General features: G+C 35.0%; 1 protein-coding gene across 1 annotated transcript in view; it reads right to left on the bottom strand.

Moving 5' to 3' along the window:
• Positions 1–4969: 4969 nt before the first annotated feature.
• Positions 4970–23969, bottom strand: part of LOC142350361 (uncharacterized) — a 187519-nt gene continuing 168519 nt past the window's right edge. Inside the window, exons 6-9 of the mRNA XM_075402201.1 lie at positions 23230–23302; positions 22333–22508; positions 13145–13302; positions 4970–5145 (exon numbers count right to left, since the gene is read on the bottom strand). Of these exons, the coding sequence (XP_075258316.1) occupies positions 5040–5145; positions 13145–13302; positions 22333–22508; positions 23230–23302 (513 nt within the window). The 3' untranslated portion in view covers positions 4970–5039. The remainder of the gene's footprint in view (positions 5146–13144; positions 13303–22332; positions 22509–23229; positions 23303–23969) is intronic.

Here is a 23969-nt window from a genome sequence, read left to right on the forward strand (position 1 = left end):
CAACGATCTCCCCCCCCCCCCCCCCCCCCCCCCACAAACCTACACACTCCAGTCACTCCCCCTAATGCTAACATCTCTAAGCCCCAGCTGGCTACTACCAAAGCCAACAGCTCGCTTTTATTTCCAATTGTTAATAAAATCCGGGCAATCGAAATATCTCCGCACAAACTTATCGTAAATGTGCATTTGACACGTGTTGAATATTGTAGATATAACTTTTTGTTCCGACCCAAATTAATGGGAGAGGAATTATATACTCAACTGGCTTTTTTGTTCCGTTGAGCTGAGCATTATCAATGCAAATCTTGTCAAGCGTACAGTTTCAATTAAAAAAGATTTTTTCGGTTTCGGCTTTCTCCGAGGAGTTACGGAGGTTTAAAGTTTTGTGAACGTTACCCTAACTTCCGTTGTTTTTGTAACATTTTGCGTATTTTTTGCGTGAATTTGATCAATTTTTGCAAAAGATGTGCTAAAATTATTAACGATATTCACATTGATTTTACATTTAAGATAAAAAGGATTTGGTGAAATGTTTTTACCAACTGTGTTTCCAACCAAATATTTCCTGATTTGAATATTTCCAGCTAAATTTGTGGAAAGTGGCATTTTTTTAGTTTCCATAAAAAATAAAATCAAATTTACCTATTTTGTCAACTTTTGTGCATTCTGACCGGCAGTGCAGACATTAAAACTGCTGACACAATATTTGTTTTTGCAGATAATAGCTTATTGTACCTTTGGTTTATCAGAAGGTTTTCCGGAAACAAAATTTTTGCGTTCTTCATTAATTTAAACCGATAATCATTTTTTTACACCGATAATATATTTTTAATTGATTTTTATTTGCCGAAAAAACTATTACGCAATGTTTGAGAAAATTTGATTTTTTTAACAGCCAGGCAACTATATCAGCTCCAATTTTGATCTCATTGTTTATATTTGCAACGAAAAAGAGTTTGAGATGTATTCTGGGTGTCCTTTTAAAAATATTTATGCAATTTTTTTCATCTCAACCACAGGCAAGTCTGTTTTCGTTTAAAAATTCAATTGATGGGAAGCTTGATTAATGTTCCAAAAGCTCCATTAAATAAAAATTGTTTTGTTTATCAAAACTCATGGTTTTTATGGCTCTAGCAAATTGTTTTATTAAAATTTAAATGAATTCCGGATTTTTGCCAGCCTTTATTGTTCTTTTTGTAGTCTTGTGACTGAATTCAGTTAATCATACCGCTAATTCGGTATCAAAGCAGCTATTTAATAAACTTATGTTTTCAGTTGTACATTAAGGTTTTTTGGTAATATAACGCGATATGTACCCAAAATTTATCTTTTTGATACTTTGAATTTGTTTGTCAAGTAAACTGTTTCGGAAATTTTGGAAAATTTTTGGTTTTTATTGGCGAAACATTGAAAACAGCTCCAGTTTTGTTCCAAATGCGGAATTTTTTAGTTCAAAAACTTTTCCGCATTGTAATGGCGCACCGCATGTTTTTCTGAAATACTTTGGCTTTGTTTTTTTTGTTGACTAGAATGATTTCAATTCAGACCTCAATTATTGACAATTCAAATTTGCGTGCAGGTAAATGCCAATGAGCAAAGATACTATAGTATACAAAACGGAAAGTCATTCACTTCTGTTGTTGCTGCGATTGATCTTTTTTTCACTGAATGGGCAGATGAGCTCTCCTTTCAAAACAATTTTTGAGTTATCTGATTTTTTTTATTATATCCATACTCGCTTTAATGCAAATTTCTGGATTTGACGCTGTGTTCAGGTCGTGTGGTTGCGCTAACTTCCGTTGTTTTTGTAACATTTTTCGTATTTTTTGCGTGAATTTGATCAATTTTTGCAAAAGATGTGCTAAAATTTTTAACGACATTCACATTGATTTTACATTTAAGATAAAAAGGATTTGGTGAAATGTTTTTACCAACTGTGTTTCCAACCAAATATTTCCTGCTTTGAATATTTCCAGCTAAATTTGTGGAAAGTCGCGTTTTTTTAGTTTCATTAAAAAATAAAATCAAATGTACCTATTTTGACAACTTTTGTGCATTTTGACCGGCAGTGCGGACATTGAAACTGCTGACACAATCTTTGTTTCTGCAGATAATTGCTTATTGTACCTTTGGTTTATCAGAAGGTTTTCCGGAAACAAAATTTTTGCGTTCTTCGTTAATTTAAACCGATAATCATTTTTTTACACCGATAATATATTTTTAATTGATTTTTATTTGCCGAAAAAACTATTACGCAATGTTTGAGAAAATTTGATTTTTTTAACAGCCAGGCAACTATATCAGCTCCAATTTTGATCTCATTGTTTATATTTGCAACGAAAAAGAGTTTGAGATGTATTCTGGGTGTCCTTTTAAAAATATTTATGCAATTTTTTTCATCTCAACCACAGGGAAGTCTATTTTCGTTTAAAAATTCAATTGATGGGAAGCTTGATTAATGTTCCAAAAGCTCCATTAAATAAAAATTGTTTTGTTTATCAAAACTCATGGTTTTTATGGCTCTAGCAAATTGTTTTATTAAAATTTAAATGAATTCCGGATTTTTGCCAGCTTTTATTGTTCTTTTTGTAGTCTTATGACTGAATTCAGTTAATCATACCGCTAATTCGGTATCAAAGCAGCTATTTAATAAACTTATGTTTTCAGTTGTACATTAAGGTTTTTTGGTAATATAACGCGATATGTACCCAAAATTTATCTTTTTGATACTTTGAATTTGTTTGTCAAGTAAACTGTTTCGGAAATTTTGGAAAATTTTTGGTTTTTATTGGCGAAACATTGAAAACAGCTCCAGTTTTGTTCCAAATGCGGAATTTTTTAGTTCAAAAACTTTTCCGCATTGTAATGGCGCACCGCATGTTTTTCTGAAATACTTTGGCTTTGTTTTTTTTGTTGACTAGAATGATTTCAATTCAGACCTCAATTATTGACAATTCAAATTTGCGTGCAGGTAAATGCCAATGAGCAAAGATACTATAGTATACAAAACGGAAAGTCATTCACTTCTGTTGTTGCTGCGATTGATCTTTTTTTTCACTGAATGGGCAGATGAGCTCTCCTTTCAAAACAATTTTTGAGTTATCTGATTTTTTTTATTATATCCATACTCGCTTTAATGCAAATTTCTGGATTTGACGCTGTGTTCAGGTCGTGTGGTTGCGCTAACTTCCGTTGTTTTTGTAACATTTTTCGTATTTTTTGCGTGAATTTGATCAATTTTTGCAAAAGATGTGCTAAAATTTTTAACGACATTCACATTGATTTTACATTTAAGATAAAAAGGATTTGGTGAAATGTTTTTACCAACTGTGTTTCCAACCAAATATTTCCTGCTTTGAATATTTCCAGCTAAATTTGTGGAAAGTCGCGTTTTTTTAGTTTCATTAAAAAATAAAATCAAATGTACCTATTTTGACAACTTTTGTGCATTTTGACCGGCAGTGCGGACATTAAAACTGCTGACACAATCTTTGTTTCTGCAGATAATTGCTTATTGTACCTTTGGTTTATCAGAAGGTTTTCCGGAAACAAAATTTTCGCGGTCTTCATTAATTTAAACCGATAGTCATTTTTAAAAATTTATTTTAAATTTACTTAATTTATTTTTACACCGATAATTTATTTTTAATTGATTTTTATTTGCCGAAAAAACTATTACGCAATGTTTGAGACAATTTGATTTTTTTAATAGCCAGGCAACTATATCAGCTCCAATTTTGATCTCATTGTTTATATTTGCAACGAAAAAGGGTTTGAGATGTATTCTGGGTGTCCTTTTAAAAATATTTATGCAATTTTTTCATCTCAACTACAGGCAAGTCTGTTTTCGTTTAAAAATTCAATTGATGGGAAGCTTGATTTATGTTCCAAAAGGTCCAATAAATAAAAATTGTGTTTAGTTTATCAAAACTCATGGTTTTTATGGCTCTAGCAAATTGTTTTATTAAAATTTAAATGAATTCCCGATTTTTGCCAGCCTTTATTGTTCTTTTTGTAGTCTTATGACTGAATTCAGTTAATCATACCGATAATTCGGTATCGAAGCAGCTATTTAATAAACTAATGTTTTCAGTTGTACATTAAGGTTTTTTGGTATAACGCGATATGTACCCAAAATTTATCTTTTTGATACTTTGAATTTGTTTGTCAAGTAAACTATTTCGGAAATTTTGGAAAATTTTGGGTTTTATTGGCGAAACATTGAAAACAGCTCCAGTTTTGTTCCAAATGCGGAATTTTTTAGTTCAAAAACTTTTCCGCATTGTAATGGCGCACCGCATGTTTTTCTGAAATACCTTTGGCTTTGTTTTTTTTTGTTGACTAGAATGATTTCAATTCAGACCTCAATTATTGACAATTCAAATTTGCGTGCAGGTAAAGGCCAATGAGCAAAGATACTATAGTATACAAAACGGAAAGTCATTCACTTCTGTTGTTACTGCGATTGATCTTTTTTCACTGAATGGGCAGATGAGCTCTTCTTTCAAAACAATTTTTGAGTTATATGATTTTTTTTTATTATATCCATACTTGCTTTAATGCACATTTCTGGATTTGACGCTGTGTTCAGGTCGTGTGGTTGCGTGACAACTCCATGCAATTTATGTGGTCTTACTTTTACAACCATTCCCACAAATATATTATAGGCAAATAGCTGTTAATGACTTTTCGATCCATTGATTTAACATCACACACCCACACTAGTGAAATGAAACTTGATCTCTTTTGCCAAGACATGAAAGATCTTGAATTTATTGACAAAACTGATTTCTTCAAGGTTTCTCATCAATATCTTGCTAAGCTACGTTTTTTAGGATACGTCCTGCCAGTTGTTGATGATCTCGTGTGGTATAAATCCCAATGCACCAGTGAGGTCGGCTTTATAATTGAAATTAACAAATACTGTTGATCAGACTTTATTTATCACAAAGTCCTAATGTAAAATTGATATTTTTAAAACCTTATAATTGTGGTGATTTGTATTTGCAAAAGTATTTACTTAAACGCTTCTGATGTTTTTAAACTTTTCCATAAAATTGAGCTACAATATCGGTTTTGGGCATGAGTTCCAGTTTCTTCTTTTCCTCCTTGATTTTGTTCAGCTCAACTTCGCTCGTCGGTTGTCTGAAAAATACACCCGGTTATTTTCACTGAAAGGATCCACAGCAGGTCTCAAAATACGGCACTAATAAGATTAAAAAAATTAAAGTTAAATCCAGAGATGTAATAATGATAGCGTCAGACAGATCAGTTCTGCATATATTTGAGCAGATTTTTTTTGCACCGATTGTCGAATAATCGTTAATTCACAGATGTGCATTATCCGTGAATCCATTAACATAGCTAGACCATTACCATCCCGAAGTGACCTCTGATCAGACCATCCCCAGACCGAAGTGACCTCTTATCACACTTCAGTGCGCTCGAAACTGACCCCTGATTAGGCTATCCCAGACGGAAATGGCCTCTGATTAGACAGACCGTTGCAAGACCGAAGTCACCTCTGATCATACTATTGTGCGCTCAAACCAAATCCCAGACCGTGTAGTTTTGGCCTCCAAACACGACGTGAGCGTTGGACTTGGGTCTGATCAGAGGTCACTTCCAAATAGGATCTTAATCTGGGTGTACTACAAACAGAACTTTCCCTTAATATTTTACTGCTGATGCCTATTGGGTCAGTAGTCCAATAATAGCATTTTGTTGTTCCCTAGACAATAAATAATTGATAATTTAATTTTTAGGATAATGTACAAATTTGCAATTTTCAAAATCTTTAAACCCCCAGTGTTGTACTCTATTAGATTTTTATATGCTTTGGCGGTGCGCGAGCGTATTACTTTGCGAATTGGATTTCGCTGTGCGAAATTGCAACTTAGTTTTATTGCTGAACTTGCGGCGCGAGATCAAGAAGACAGAGAAGCAACTGAGTTTGACTTGATTAAGCGAGAGTATAACTGAAGTTTTTATAAACAAAGCATGAACGTATGATCAGACTTGTCTGATCACGGGGCGGAAAATAAAGGTAAATGAAAAAAGCAACTCATGACAGGAAGTTTGAACAAAGTAGAAAGACAAGAAACGAACTAAATAAGTACATGGTATTAAATTTTACTGCGCCGAATAAATAAGATGAAGATACATACTCAGGTATGACATACCCCTTGAAGCGAAAAAGAACAATTTATAGGACAATTTTATCTTTGTATATAACAATATTAACAATATTTTTAAATAAATACTTGGCCCCGGTTAAACAAATAATAACTATATATGTACTGGTTATCATAACTAATAATGATAATTATATGAAAATTATGAGTTCATGAGTTTCAATTTTTGAATAATACATTTCAATCATTGCTCTCCTAATTTTCCGCCTCATATACCGTCATTGATTGAACATCTTCATCAAGTGTTGGAGTTTGCTGATCAACCAGAGGCCGAACTCGTGGGTCGGGTGGCGGTACTTTTCCAATTACTGGAGCAATGTTATCCTCCTCTGGTAGCTGGTCCGCAGTATCCTTACCGTTTCAACCACTGATACAGATGGGGGTTGATAGTTCTCTATATCACTTGCCCTGCGTGGTCTTTTTTTGTGGTGCTGCTATCGTAGAGTCCGACGAGGAATTATCGAAATATACGGCGATTTTTCTCTGAAGAACTTTTTGTTCTGCGTTGTATGGGCTGCTGGAGCGCAATCTGTTAGAGGGCTGATGTGGAGGCCGAAGGTTGTGGTAGTACCAATTCGCTGTGGGAGTCGGCTTGGTCAGTGTTGTGATGATTTCGCAACGCTGGAAAGTTTGGCATTTTTGGAATACCCCCTCAAATTGCGCGTCCAATTTTTGAGCGCGAAGAAAAAGCTCCGCTACCAGGCTCTCGTCTGCGTTGTTTCATGTTCTTATTGTTCTTTAACTACCAAGTAAAGCACTTTATGTGGCTTTGGATGTGTTCGTCAATAAGTTTTTCGCTGGTGCGAGGCCCGCATTGATCGGCATAAATTTTCAACGGGATGAGCCGTTCTTGTTTGGTGCCAAATTTGGCAATGTCACTGTTCCTCACAGTAACGAGTGTGTGCCCGGTTTTTTTACGGTGGACGTAGTTGGGCTCACTTTGAGGATGTTGGATCCCGGGGCAAGTACCTCGTAGAGCCCCTCGACGTTTTTTGGAGCGTCTCTTGCCGTGTTTTTTTTTCGAGCCTATTTGACCTGAACCGCTCTTTCTGTGAGGGAAATTGGTCGGCATGTTCCCAGAGTGACGAAATCTTGATTCCCCGTCTGTGCTCTGCCTCTCGCGTTCATTCACGTCCCTCGCAGCCCAATCACACCCATCTCAACTTCGATGCCGCTCCTGTAGCCGTTGATCCATTTACCATCTGGTAAGATGTCTTCAGGAGTAACAGTGTCCTCACCTAAAGAGTGGTTTATAATACTCCCGTTAGAGTGGTTAGATAGATTAGGTTTAGTAGAGGTCACGCTCAGCGGGGTATTAGGTTTTTTAACAAAATGCGCTTCAAAGGGCGAAGTCTTTTTTGTTCTGTTTACTTTTTTCGCAATTGGTGAATAATGATCTTTTTTTGCAAACTTATTGTTGAATGAGTTATTAGCTGATTTTTCTTCTTTGATACGTACCAGTCTACTCTTAATCGTCTTAATCGTCTTTCTATTAAATCAATGGAACGATGATCGTCAACAGGGGCTTCAATAGTTTCAATGTTTTTTTTCTTGCAGTAGGTCTTTACTTGATTCGCAAGACATTTTTCTTGATCCAAACGAATAGAGCGGGGGATTCTGTGCATTCCGATATACATATCCAAAAATTTCAACTCATTAGAACCTTTGGCTTTCTCATAAATACATGCAGTAAGATATTTAGAGAGTCGATCCGTAGCAGCTAAGAAATATATTTCGTACCCCTTTTAAGGAAAGATTAGTCTTCCAAAATCAAGTTGAATTTCCGGATTCGGTTCGACACTTGGTATATGTGGTAGAAATTGCTGGGCGCGAATAACAGATTTAAGATTCTTACCGATTGCCGTGCATGGTTTACACTCAGTTGATTTAACAATCAACTCGGGATTCATGTATGGCCATCAGCAGTGCTTGCTCATGCATATCATTCCCCAGGTACCTGAATTCGTTATAACTGAAGTGCTTATAAACAAAGCATGAAGGTATGATCAGACATGTCTAATCACGAAGCGGGAAACGAAAGCTAAATGAATAAGAAGCAACTCGTAACTGGAAGTTTGAACTAAGTCGAATAACAAGAAATTAAGGGCAAATAAAAATGAGATGAAAATAAATAAGATCAAGATACATAATCAGGTATCACCCCCAGGTTGAAGTCCCAGACGGAAAGGCGGTATGTCCCGACCGTCCCAGACAGAAAGCGCCTATGTCCAAACCGTCCCAGATGGGAAGTGCTCATGTCCAGATTTTCGTGCGTTAACCAGACTCTCGTGCGTTTGATCAGACATTTGTGCGTTTTTCCGTGTTTCCAGACTATGTAAATTTTAACGCACGACACCCCCGTCGTGGGTTTATCTGGTTCTGGACATATTGGCTTTCCGTCTGGGACCTCAACGTGGGCCATACCTTTTCTCAACATTTTGATAAAAGTGCTTCCACAAATTTCCTCAGCTAATATTATTGACGCAATTCTGTGTTATTGAAAAATTTTGTTTACAGAACAGTTATAGCTACTCATTAAAAGTTTGTTCACTTGTAGCAAAAAACAGAAAGAACTACTGCTTTCGGCACTCGTTTTTGACAGTTCTACTCCAGAAGGCCTACTCTCGTATAACAATTTTTGTTTGTACAAAATATTTTGTGAACTAATCTGACCTTAGACGAGAGAGGCAAAGCAGAGTTGAAACGAATATCTTCTCTAATCTGAGAGGCATTAAAAATCGAATTGTAATTGATTTATATCACATATTCAAATCACTGTACAAAGTAATGTTGTATAAAATAATTCCCAAGCAATACGTCCGTTTGTGCAACCATTAGCTGCAACCAATCATCTATGAAAAAAAGTTAAAACAGAGTATAACAAAGTATTTGAACCAAGGAAACCAATGCAAATCATGGAAATCAGTGAAGAAAAAATTAATGCGTGAACAAGTTCCATTCGTTTGAAGAGCTGCGGAATAAAGGCAATCGTTTCTCTATTTGTGTTTCTCAAAAAATATATAGTTTTTTATATTACCTTGAGGATCTAAAAATCTCAAATAACAGAGAAATTAATTGCGTTACAAGCGACTAAATATTCCAAGGACGTTTGGTATTGAAAATAGGATCTCCAACCGTAATGCTCCAACCCCATCTCGCTTTACAAATTAAATGACTTTTTCTAAAATAGTACCGGATAAAAGTATAGTGCATAAGGGTGGAGGATGTGCATTTTTTGTAAATCAAATTAATAACTGTTTCGGTACAAATATGGTAATCAAATGGAGAGCCTAAAAATTACAATTAATTTAAAACATGAACAAGAAAATTTAACTGTCATTTAGCGCTAACCAACAATTGTAATCTCAATTTTTAGGAGCATTTTGAAAACTATTTAAATACTATCAGTCTTTTCAAAGGAACTCAAATGTCCTTGAAGATTATAAATTTAATCGTTTGGGTTGAAAAAACAATCGGTATTTCAAATTGCCTGATTCTCAGTTGGAATATTCAGAAATGTTTTGCAACTGGCGTCACAATATACAATGAAAAATGTATTGACCTTATTTTCAGAAATCAATTTTGTCAAGTCAACATTTTTAGAACTGAAGTTTTTGACCATTGTTGATCAGAAATAACATTTTTTTCCAAAAAGAGCTTTGTTTCATTTTTTTCAAAACTGCGAAAATCAAACAATTCAGATGAACAGATGAAAGTATTAACAGAAACTTGGAATCAAAAAGTATCAAAAACTGGCTTAGGAATTCTTTACATAAAAACCACAAAACAATCGACAGCAGCTCAAGCATGCAAACAACGCTATCAAAAACAAACGTTTGATTGAAAGCGCGAATCTTACTAAGGAGAAAGATGACGCGAACAAAACCTTTTGCTGCGTTCAATGAGTTTTGTACTGCCAAAAACTTCGTCGTTTTGAACATAAATCCCGAGATTCTGAATTAGTGTTTTGCTGGCATGGCAAACATTTTGCTCCGCGGTTCATCGAAATTAACAGTAGTCCTGAGAAGGAATTAATTAATAGCGTTGTTATGTCACCTATTGACAAAAAAGAAATTTCAGCAACCTTTAGATAACATCGACTTGTCATAATGCCATTCTTAACAAAATTGTAAAAATTTTTGATGTCAGTTATTTGCCTTGCATTAACATATTGTTTAAAGAAATTATTACACTTGTTTTTGCATTCAAGTTGGGTTTGGGCTAAAGTAAAACGGTTGTTCAAAAATGATTCAAATACTGGCCCGAGTTATTACAGACCCATCAGCCTCCTAAACCTGCTCTCGAAGGATATCAGCATGAAAAATTGTGCAAAAACGCTGCAATCACTTTAAAGATTTATGAAGCAGTCAGCAGATCAAAATTTTACAGGATTGGCATACTTGATCGATCTGAAAAAATCATTTGATACCATATGTCATGACACAATTTTTAAAAACTCTTGAATTTTTTTAACTTAATGAAAAATTTTGTTGAGAGTCGCTATCAGCATGTTGGATACAAAACTCAATCTGTTGGGTCCACTACTTTTCCTTTTATACATCAAGGAGCTTCCAAAAAACTTGTTAGATAAATAAGATAATTCTGTTAGCAGATGATACAATTTACTCGGTTGCTAAACGGAGAGTAATAAATTACGTCAAAGGCCTTTTAAGTGCATCGAAAGACAACAGCAACAAACTTCTAAGAAATGAAGTTTCATATGATTTCCAATAATCTTGTTGACGGAGAGATATTGATATTAGCCGTCTACTTTTAACAACCAATACCTTTTCAAAAATTTTTGTTTGCACCGAAAATGTTATCTGAAACGCATAACAGTATGCATGGAGAAAATGGAACTTGAAAAAGTAGACAACGCGTTTTTCACTATTTATGAATATAAGATCATTGCAACGCCCTTTTGACCTGTTGAACGCGTTCAAAGAAGGTTTCTCAATAGAATCATTAGTGTTTGCAATCTGTGAGACATTGTTTTCAGTTAATAACACCATCTCGCTTTACAAATTAAATGATTTTTTCTAAAATAGTAGCCGATAAATGTATAGTGCATGAGGGTGTAGGATGTGAATTTTTTGTAAATCAAATTAATAACTGTTTCGGTACAAATATGGTAATCAAATGGAAAGCTTAAAAATTAAAATTAATTTAAAACATGAACAAGAAAATTTAACTGTCATTTAGCGCTCACCAACAATTGTAATCTCAATTTTTAGGAGCATTTTGAAAACTATTTAAATACTATCAGTCATTTCGAAGGAACTCAAATGTCCTTGAGGATTATAAATTTAATCGTTTGGGTTGAAAAAACAATCGGTATTTCAAATCGCCTGATTCTCAGTTGGAATATTCAGAAATGTTTTGCAACTGGTGTCACAATACACAATAAAAAATGTATTGACCTTATTTCCAGAAATCATTTTTGTAAAGGCAACATTTTTAGAACTAACGTTTTTGGCCGTTGTTGATCAGAAATAACTTTTTTTTCGAAAAGAGATTTGTTTCATTTTTTTTTCAAAACTGCCAAAATCAAACAATTCAGATGAACAGATGAAAGTATTAACAGAAACAATTCTAGATTGGGTTGAAAGATTTGCTTCTTCAAGAACTTTGAGAATAAAGCAAAAATTCCAATGGATGACCAATAAAATGAAAGAAAAGATCAAAATGAAAAACAATTGTTTCAAAAACTGGCTGAGGATTTCTTTACAAAAAAACCACAAAACAATCGACAACAGCTCAAGCATGCAAACAACGCTATCAAAAACAAACGTTTGATTGAAAGCGCGAATCTTATTAAGGAGAAAGATGACGCGAACAAAGCCTTTTGCTGCGTTCAATGAGTTTTGTACTGACAAAAACTTCGTCGATTTGAACATAAATCCCGAGATTCTGAATTAGTGTTTTGCTGGCATGGCAAACATTTCGCTCCGCGGTTCATCGAAATTAACAGTAATCCTGAGAAGGAATTAATTAATAGCTTTGTTATGTCACCTATTGACAAAAAAGAAGTTTCAGCAACCTTTCGATAACATCGTCTTGTCATAATGCCATTCTTAACAAAATTGTAAAAATTTTGATCGCAGTAATTTGCCTTGCATTAACATATTGTTTATTGAAATTTTTACACTTGTTTTTGCATTCAAGTTGGGTTTGGGCTAAAGTGAAACGGTTGTTCAAAAATGATTCAAAGACTGGCCCGAGTTTTTACAGACCCATCAGCCTCCTAAACCTGCTCTCGAAAGATAATAGCATGACAAATTGTGCAAAAACGCTGCAATCACTTTAAAAATTTTTAAAACATTCAGCAGATCAAAATTTTACAGGATTGGCATATTTGATCGATCTGAAAAAATCATTTGATACCATATGTCATGACACAATTTTTAAAAACTCTTGAATTTTTTTAACTTAATGAAAAATTTTGTTGAGAGTCGCTATCAACATGTTGGAAACAAAACTCAATCTGTTGGGTCCACTACTTTTCCTTTTATACATCAACGAGCTTCCAAAAAACTTGTAAGATAAATAAGATACATCTGTTTGCAGATGATACAATTTACTCGGCTGCTAAACGGAACATTGGTTCTTTTAAAGACGCAATTACGCAGAAAAATATATGGTTTGAAGAGCATCTTTAAAAGCATAAATTAAGTTTTAATCTCATGTCAAAAAATTAACCAAACGGATGAGCATGTTTTGTGGAGTTTTGTAAAAAGCAGTGTGCTACTTTACAAAAAAGCAACTACTACTTTTCTATAAAAGTTATGCTAAGTCTGAAATAAGCTAATGTCTTAGTGTTTGCGGTTATACAACCTAGCAATCTTGAACGAAATTTTTATATCGCAAAAAGGCATATTCCCAGCAATTTTTGAGAACTTTTTATTGCAGCTTGCGGACAGATCTGTTCATAACTTTGTAGAATAATGTACCTGGTCAGTCCCTCGTGTTGTATGAATTGCTGACTAGGCATCACTGGTCTGTATGCCACTTTGGACACACTCTGGATGTTCCTGGATGCATCTGGCTCTGGGTGACTGATCTGCCACATGAAGTGCTGGTGTTTCTCCACACAATGCGCACATTTAACCTGATACATATTACAAAAATTAGTTATTCAAACAATTTTAACTTGTGGCGCGCTTTTTTTTAAAAAATGAAAAAGTTTATGGTGTCAAAAGTTACAATGTTCAAAGTTGACTTAACATGAGATTTCGCCATTTTCAAACTTGCAGCAGGATTATGTGACTTTAGTAACCTAACATCGAAATTCTGTCTTACAATTTCAAACAGCTACTAGATTTTTGATTAGCGCCAGATTTTTTACACACCTTTGATTCTAAGTAATATTTTTGCACCAACCTTTAGAAAAACAATGAAAAACATAGTTACATGAATGCAGATAAAAACACAAAAGTGAGAACTCTGGCAAAATAATGAAACTTTTTTTTAAAAGAATGGCATCCAGAGAATTCAAAACACATTCATACATGGATGTCCTCGCTAAAATCATAGTATTCAACATTGAGAAGTCATACAACACCTTTCTAATAATTTCACCCATCCAAAATTTTCAACAACTGGAGGCCAGACTAAAAATTTTTCATCAAATGGCATACAAGTCAATAAAATTTTTAGATACAAAATGAAACCATGAAAGATATACATACTTCACAGCATACAAAGGCCAATAACACCTATCATCACTGAGACTATGCGACAAAAAAAGAATATACGGGTTAAAATCAAGAATTCAACTAATTTCAATGAGAAAATTATTGTCAAATTATAATAACCAGTGGACCTGTCATGAGACTAACTACTAAGACAAAAAAAATTTGAAACCAAATTCTGTTGAAGTCAAAAACTATTACTAGGTCGTTGATGGGTACACACAATTGCTTCAGCACACATGCATTAAAACACAGAAAAGTCTTTGCCTTTGTGGAGCAATATGTTTGGAAACATAGGTCAAATTTCCTCAAATGGAAGACCTATCAAAACCGAAAATTTGTTCAAACATCACTTTCTCTCTCTACCTTTAATGTATGAAGCAAATTTCATGCCCTTCAAATCGTCGCTTTTTCGTTCCCTTTAATACTTCAGCGTGATTACAATCACTACCTCAAAAGTGTTTTGTTATTGTCATCAAAAAGTTTACAAAATGTGATTAGATCAGAAAAAAACTGTGCCCCAATATAATCCAAATCCTTCTGATTGTAATAAATTCACAGCATAGTGATGTAAAAATATTGAGTGCAAGAACACTTTTTCAGCACTCTTTGCTGACAATCATATGTATTTGTTGCTTCGTTTGTGCTTTAATCTCTAGTCTTCGTAGCTACAATCATCAAAGGAGAATTTGTTTTGACAAACGACTTTGAAATGTTCTGAATGAGACAAGAAAAAACAATAAGAGAAACTGCAGAGTGGCTTAGTACCCTTTCTCGTTTAATATGGTTTTTTTTGTAGAAAACATCACAAAATTATTTCGGCCAGAAGAAAATCTGTCAGGTAGAAAATTGCACAAAAAACACTAAGAGAGCTAAAACAAACGTTACAGACTACGTATGGGAGGAGCAGTCATGCAGTTTAATTTAATTTCATTTTCATTAACCAAATAACTGGAAAAACATCACCGGGGTAAACAAATCTATAAAAGTGGACTGAAACGAGAAATTGGGCTGAAATATCAAATCTATCTGTCTCATATATATTGGTCTGAAGTTTCATCGTTTCAGAACTTTTTTTAATAAGAAAAATTTGTTGAGTTGATGTTACTTTAGCGATTAGATACTGACGATCAAGAATATCAACAGTAGCGATCAGGGGTGAATCGAACAAGTTAAACCATGTTTTTTACTTTCCGACTGCATTCGATCTCAGCAACATCACTGTACTCGCCGACAAATTTTCATTCTGTTAATTTTCAAAATCAAAACTTTCAAGCGTTCTCAGAACCATATTGCTATTTTAGTTCTCAGTTTGTTTGTTATTCTTGGTAAAATACGGTTTTGGTTGCAACAATTGTATAAGGTTTAGACCTGTTTCTGAAGTTTTCTTTGTACTGTTGTTTTTCTTGCGTTTCAACTTCTTGTTATAACGAATCGAGTGCAAATTGAAGGTTAAAAAATTTGCATTTCTCAATCTCTGTTTTTTCGATGTTTCTGTTTTTTGTTTTTTGAACTCAATACAGTGAATGAGTCTTATATTAAATTTGGTATTAACTTGAAATATGGTGTCATACGGAATGGATATTTGTCATTAGAATATCCATTACCGTATTTAGTTCTTAGCTTAACTTTTCCTCATTTTCAAGGGCAGTTAATTTAGTTCATTTGTCAATTGTCATTGGCTTACAATTTCACATTGTTCGGTCAGTAGACAGGAAACTGTCTGTTCATATTTATAAACAAATTTTGATTTCCTCTCTCATGTGTGAATCAACCAATAATTTTGTAAACTTCCTCTTGATTTAAATTTGTTTCATCTTTAGTTTCATTCGTCACATTTGCGCCTCAATATCTCAGTTGCAATTTAATTTAGTCAATCGCATTCAAAAGTGAGGGTCAGAACAGAATAGTCTTTCGCGTCGCGAATACTCAATTCTTAAATCAGAATCCAATCGTAACATTTAGGTTTTGCAATCGCACAGCAATTGTCTCAATCAGTTGATAGAAATACAATTGCGACTCAATCGTCTAGTAACACAGGCAATAGGCATAACATGGCGGAGTCAGCAGTTGAACCCCTATTCTTATCGACGCCTTCTGGGAGAAGCCCACCATCGCACCACCCCTTTCGTAGGACAAATGGACGCAACAATGAAAACTGGCATTGTTGGCTAAAGAGGGGATACTATTTGGAGACATTACTCAACGGACCACCTTCAACTGTTGCTTACCCACCTGAACCTGTATATGAGCAACAAATATCCCTTCCGTATGACAACCTGTGGCGAATCACACTCAGGCAACTGAACGTGATAGAAAAGTCCGCAATCAACAACTAAAGGTTACGTGGCAAAATAGATGTAAGAAAATTGACGAAATCGGTATTTTGTGTGGCGATAAACCTTGGGAATCTTCTAAAGTAAATATCCCTATTTCATTATTGAAAAAGAGTCGTTGAAGGAACTTTGGCGTGTGATGGAGGATTTGTTCAAAAAAAAGAAACAAAACCTACAACCGCTTTGTTTACTTTTCTAAACAACAAAAGGAGAATCGTTGGAAAATTTGTATGATTGACTTATAGAACAAGCTGAAAAGTGTAGCCGGGGAGATGAACAAACCCCATTAACTCGAGACATTTTCATTTTCAAATTGTCAGATCATGATACTCAAAAAGAGCTTCTTAAAGAGACAGTGTCGCCAACAAAAGCTCATGAAATTGCAATCCAAATGGAGATGGGGGCTCAAAATCAACAACAGATCCACCAAAACATGAACCAACGCAAAATCAGTAAATATTGTTAACAATTTCCAAGGACGCAATCGCAACTCGAATTACCAGCAGCAACGAAAAGACTTCACTTGATACCAAACTGTTCCTCTAAACTACCAATAAATTAGCATTTCTGATGATTGTGGACATTGTTGGCATTACAAACGTAGCCAAATAGGCCTCGCAAACTGTAAAAAGAGCATTAACTGTGGAATTCTGGGACATATCGCTAAAAAAATGTCGCAAACCTAAAAAATCACATGCTCAAACGTCAAAAACTCAACAAACAAATGTCAATCAGATTGACACAACCACCACCAAAAGTGATGATGAGGAATCTGTTAACATTATAACTAGTTTTCAACAACTCTATGACCAAGTCTACGATTAAAATTATGATTGCAATTCTGATTACTATGTGGCAGCCGTCTCTAGTGATACTGCAAACCAACTCGAACCCCTAAATGCGAGAAATAAATACGGAAAAAATGTAGGATCGGACACAAACTCATCATTGGAAGAGACCTATTCAGCAGTGGTGCAACAACAAGTTAAGAGGGGTAAATGCGTTAACAAAATTGATAATCCACATGTAAAGTAAAACAGACAATTGCGTCGCTATTTCCTCATCTGATTTCAAGAATAGGACTATCAAACACAAAATGTAAGGAAAACAAAGTTTCATCAGAAATTTACAGCAAAACATCAAGAAAAGGTCGTCGAGTTACGGTTGAATTAGATCGTCTACAAAAAGAAGGATAGATTGAAATGTTATCTAGCCTATCTGACGAATACTTTATGTTGCCGACAGTAATCAGATTGAAGAAAAATCAATCAATAAAGTTAGCATTGGACTCTAAATTTTTCAACAAATCAATTCATAAAAATAAATACCAAATACCTAACATTGCAATCTTAATAGGCTCATTATCACAACATCTTACAAACACGCAAAACCGTCAGCAAGTATAGTTGTCATCAATAGACCTTAAATATGCCTATAATCAATTACATCTACACAAAGACACCGCAACACACTGTAATCCTAACATCATTTTTGGAGAATCTACATGCTCCTATAGATTTAAAACCTGATTTTATGGTCTCACAGATATGCCAGCTGAATTTCAAAAGCAATGGACTTTACACTGGTAGGTCTCCAAAACACCTATAGTTTCCTCGATGATTTTATCATCGTTAGCACGGGATCAGAATCTGATCATCCTAGTTATGTCATAAAATCTCATAGAAATTAGATGAAGACAATTTGAGAACTAATCTTCAAAAAGGTCATTTTGCTAACACAGAAAATGAATGGCTCGGCTACTAATTTAGCCAAAACGGTATATCACCAATTGAAAACAAAACCGCAGCTATATTAGCCACACCACCATGATCATCATTAAAGCGCTTGAGATCCCTTCCTGGATCATTACATGACAGTAGTAGATTTATACGGAATCTAGCACAAATAGGCCACCCGCTTAGATCACTACCTAAAAAATCTACTAACTTCCTCTTGACTGAAATACATACCAAACATTTTAATATTTTAAAAGAAAAATTGCTGCAATCACTGAAAAGAGCCGTTACAATCCCAAACTGGAAGTTCGAGTAAAGTGCGATGCGTTCCGTTCCGGACTCGGTGCAGCACTTGAGCAGAACACTTCTGATGGATGGAAACCAAAATCATTTGCATTGAGATTTTTCATTTCTAAAAAAAACGTTATAGTATCAACGATCTAGAACTACTGGGAGTTCTTTGGTCAATTGACAATTTCAAATACTATCTCTACGGAAAAAATTTCACTGTAATAACTGACCACCCCGCTTTACTATCAATCCTCAAGGAACATCGATCAAATAAACCCCGATTCTCTAGATGGATCGACCGTCTTCTCCCGTATAATTTCACAATTGAACATATGCCTGGAGCAAAAATGCTCCTTGTAGATTAAATTTCTAGAAATGCTTTTGCAAGAGCTAAGATAACTTCATCCTAAGACAAGTATTTGTGGTAGCAACAAAATCTTAAATTTGGAATTCTTTTAAACAGCTTATTAAACATAATCCACAAATATTACAAAAATTAGATGAAATTCTAAAGTTAAATTCACCGTTACAAAACTCAAACAGGTCAATTGCACCGCAAAAACCTAATTTCATTCACGACTATTCACCATTTCAGATTAAACCAATTGCATCGCATTCACCAACTCGGAATACTTTGCAGCCATTTGTATCGCAATCAAATAAATCTATTGACACAATCAAATAAATCTATTAATCCCTACTTAAAAACGTCAATCGCGTCGCAATTACCCCTTATAATTTCGAAACCATTCTTTGCACTAAATAATTGACCCTTGCATAAATCACATTCCATTAACAAATTTGCTGCATCTACACTGCAAAAGTCAGACATTAAAGAATGTAAACAATCTGAATAATTAAGCCCAATAAAGCCCATATTTGTTACCAACTCAAATAATTACCACAAATTCTTTAAATTAGTCGCAAAAATAAAAAATTTTGACTATCAAAATAATCAACTCAAAAATAACTCGTTTTTTTTTCAAAATAAATCTAGTATTCACTTCATAGAAAATGGTTCAATCAACTCCATTTGGAACATCCCAAGAGGTAAATCCAATAAATCAACACCTACCAAAGCCCGAGTAACTTTCTCAGACAACTCGCCCTCGAACACAACATCCGGAACAAACACCTTTTTCTGATACAGAGACAACGCCTTCTACTAGTGCCCTGGATACTGAGGACAAATCCTGAATGACTGATAAAATCACTCGAATTTTCAGAAAAAAAACTATTGGCAATTCTCACCGGTAAAGACGCTTAAAAAGACGTGAGAGATTGCGTCATCCGCAACGATGAGGAAAAGTTCAAAAATATCGGCCCATATATCCACTCTTAATGGCGAGCCATCAGCCTAAAACACGGAAGCTTGTGTATTGACGAGCGAATAGCGATACCGAAGGCAATCAAAGGTGCCGTACTGGAAGACATCCATTCTACACATACAGGGAGTTTCGCCATGCTTTCGCTGGACCAAAATATCTGGCGACCTTATATCCACCGCGATATACTGGCTAAGGCTAGTTAATAAAAAGCCTGTATTAATCGCTATTCATAATACCCCACAGTAGAAGTGGTAAATAACGCTTCCAGAACAAATGTAATTAAATTCTTTAAGTTAATAAAAAAAACTCAATCTTGAACATGCAACACTTGCAATCAATCAACGTATAAGAATAACTAAACAATAAATAACTAAGAGCTTACCATTTGAAGCGCACTTTGGCAGACGCTGTAATACACCAATTCTAATATTACAACTAAATCAAATAATAAAAATCTAAATTACAGTAAAATAATTAAATTTTATTTAGACGAAGATACCATACCAAGAGGATATAGCTCACAGACAAGCAGTGGGCAGACGCCGGATAGTGTTAATAGAAAAAATGATCAGCGCCGCGAATGCCCGTGCTCACGAAGAGCATCAAAAATGAAAGATGAGGAAGCTAGGCTGATGTGCTCTGATGATATTTCGAGACAAATTGCGCGCAGCGAAGGGAGCATTCAAGTCAAAATTGTTAGAAAAATACACGCAGCTCATTGGCAAAAAAACTGGACGGTCTTTACGAAGTTTTGACCCCAGGAAGTACGGTTGGGAGGGTTAGCCAACAACTAGCGTTATAACAGAACTCAATGGACCCGAAGTACGTGTTCGCAACTCGGACATAGCTAAATTTGGGACGAGGCACGAACGCGATACGAAACTCGGGCAATATATCAATAGAAGGCAGGAGAAAGTTCAAGGAAAAACAAACGAAAAGATTAGTTATAACAGAAAGGACCTTTTGAGGAAAGATCTCTGGAGCAAGAAGGTTACAAGTACCTGAAAGCAGCCTGATGACAACAGTATCATATCATCTGGACTTCCACGTATTTCAACATCAAGCAACGTGTAATGAGCCTTCAAAATGAGGATTTCCAAGAGCAATCCTAAACACGACGATGCATTTCAAAATCGGCCAGCTTCAACACAAATCCTCCATTTTAGTCCAACAGAGCCAATTGCGGCTCCAACATCACAACCCTCTCTAGCAGGCCCATCTGTGCCCCAAATAACCCAAATTTTAAGAAAGAAGAAGCAAACCATACAAGTCAGCGATACTTATGTTTCTGACCTCGGTGAGAAGAAGTAAACGACAATCAAAGAAACAGAAGAAGGCGTCTGATTCACAAACTCAATCCATCCCTCAAAACATACACAATACGAAGGGGTATTCGACTGAAATGCCAATCTCAGATACAACTTTCATTGGTTTAGCTTCCCCTAAAAATCCCAACGAATGATGAACAGTGTATGCTATCCCCAATTTGCCACGTGAAATGACAGTACTTGAGGCAGAAGAACAATCAGATAATTCGGAATAAAACGTTCCAAAACTTTAAATTTTATGTTTTACTTTATTTTTTAATATTTTGTAAAAATATAATGGTGACAAGTACTATTTTTCTGCATTTATTTTGTTAAATTTATCAATTTCTTCAACAGGGGGAAATGTCATACGGAATGGATATATGTCATTAGAATATCCATTACCGTATTTAGTTCTTGGCTTAACTTTTCCTCGTTTTCAAGGGCAGTTAATTTAGTTCATTTGTCAATTGTCATTGGCTTACAATTTCACATTGTTCGGTCAGTAGACAGGAAACTGTCTGTTCAAATTTATAAAGAAATTTTGATTTCCTCTCTCATGTGTGAATCTACCAATAATTTTGTAAACTTCCTCTTGATTTAAATTTGTCTCATCTTTAGTTTCATTCTTCTCATTTGCGCCTCAATATCTCAGTTTCAATTTAATTTAGTAAATCGCTTTCAAAAGTGAGGGCCAGAACAGAATAGTTTTTCGCGTCGCGAATACTCAATTCTTAAGTCAGAATCCAATCGTAACATTTAGGTTTTGCAATCGCACAGCAATTGTCTCAATCAGTTGGTAGAAGCACAATTGCAACTCAATCGTCCAGTAACACAAGCAATGGGCATAACATATGGAATGAAAATGTCGAACAAATTAAACTATTTCAAATTCACTGGTTATTGTTCTTGGTTTGTTCGTTTTCGAACCAATGGATTTCTGCCAGTGGAAAAAATCTTTTTCCCTGTTAAATAAAGAAATTTTTATATCAAAACTAATTTTGGATTAAGAGCACAATAAACAGGTTTTGCAACTGCCAATATCACGGCTCTCACCGGAACAATTAATTACTTATAAAATTCGATTATCTAAATTGTAGGATAATTAAGGGTTACATTATCCAAGGTATTGTGTGGCAAAATTAATGCATATTTCGTCGCGGTTGTCCTCGGTTATCCATCGATTGGCTTCAAAGAAATGACAATGATCCATGCGACGCCAACCCGGGGGAAAAATTACTATGAAATATCTTTTAGACGTCATGAATAGAACTCAGTACATAGGGAAAAAACTTAATGAAAATGTTATGAATCATCACTAAAAAGTTTAAGCTTGATTTCAAGCAAGGTTTAAGCATAACTGTTTCGATATTCTTTCTAGAATATTCTAGAATATTAGAGGTTGTTCTAGAATATTCTTTCGCTGGATGGTTTTGACTTTTAACTAACCTTGTTAGTAAGAGCTTTCTGGATAGAGACCGGATGACCTTTCCTCTTAGCACAGTCGAATGCAGTTTCATCCCTGTTGTTTTTGAGTTGTAAACTGCCCCCGTGTTGTAAACAACAGTTGAAACATTCACCTTTACCAAATGCAGCTGCTAAGTGTGTTACTGTGTTGCCTTCAGCTGGAAATAAAAATTGACCACGTGACCAGTTTACAGATCTGCACTTTTTCAAATGTAATTTTGACATTAAAAAACAACTTCGTTAATTTCCTTCAATACACAAGCGCGCAATGATACATATAATATCGAGGAATTTTACAGATAAAAGATTATAAGAAATCAGAATTGAACAATTTCAGCGAGCTCTGAACTTCAGAAAAAGTTTTGCCAATTTCTACAGGTAAAGGATTCTTGTTGCACAGATTATTGGAAGACTTCTGTTGAAAGGGAAGCTTATGTATTATTGTTTATTGTATTTTCTGAAGCAAAATAGTCTTGCAAGATGAAGTTGAGAATTTAATCTTTGTGAAATTTGTTGGGGTTAAGATTTCTGAAGTGAACACCTGCTAGAGCGCTGTTTTTCGTTTGAAGAAATCTGGTTAAACCAATAATTATTGCTAAAATGTTCAACTTCCGATCTTAATCGAAATTTTGATAGTTATCGTAGAAGCTAACTTTTGACTAATAAACTGGATCTATTCTGTTTTGCCCCCCCCCCCCCCCCCCCCCCCCCCACCAAGCTCAGTGGGCTTATATTTTTTTACGCCCCTAGGTGCACGTGTCATTTTTTACATAGTAACGGCTATATAACAACATAATTTGTAACTAGGGGGCGTAAAAAACAAGGGGGGGGGCAGCAGAATAGATCTAATAAAATTCTCTAAATGAATAGTTTACTTACTGTCGGTGATGTTTGGGTCTCCGATGTTTTCCAACAGCCAATGCAAACAATCTCCTGCACCATGCACGGCCGCCTAAAAGCTTTCAGGAATATCCTTTCAAACCAGCTTTTCCTTCACGAAAAATTACCCATTTACTTTTATAATCGTTTTCATAATCTTCACATTTTCACAAATGATCTTCATATACCCGTTTATGCTCATTTTCAATTTTCAGATCTCTATGCTCCATTTGGATTGGAATTAAACATCTGATTTTTCGTAGTTAAATTTATGTTTGGTTTTATTGTTATTGACTGTGGTTGAAATTAAAAGCCCTCGACAAATTGATCCACTAAGCCCTAGTGTACAAAATCCTAAAGCCTGAGCTTTGTCAGTTTATAATGTTTCTTTTGATTTTGATCTTTGACCTTCAAAATATTCATTTCAGTGAGCGTTGTAAGTCTGAAGTCAGACTTGAAAATTGTGACTTGGGCAGAATGTGTACATGTTTTCATGGGCAGTGGGGTTGAAACTAAAAGCCCTCAACTAAAAGCCCATAATGGCTACATTTTTTGCGAGTGCTTGGGCAGTTTGATATTAGGTTTAAGATTCTACACCTAATACCTACCCGCTAAAAAAACTTATGGTCCTTGCAGAAACTTTATTGACCTTGTTAGCTTTTCTTAACTGACCCTAAGCTACCACCCAAGCGAATTTAAATGATTATTTGCTCTCAAACGAAGTTTGTAGCAATTATAAT

Source organism: Convolutriloba macropyga, chromosome 12 (genome assembly GCF_964194025.1).
Source record: "Convolutriloba macropyga chromosome 12, txConMacr16.3, whole genome shotgun sequence".
NCBI classification, from domain to species: domain Eukaryota; kingdom Metazoa; phylum Xenacoelomorpha; order Acoela; family Convolutidae; genus Convolutriloba; species Convolutriloba macropyga.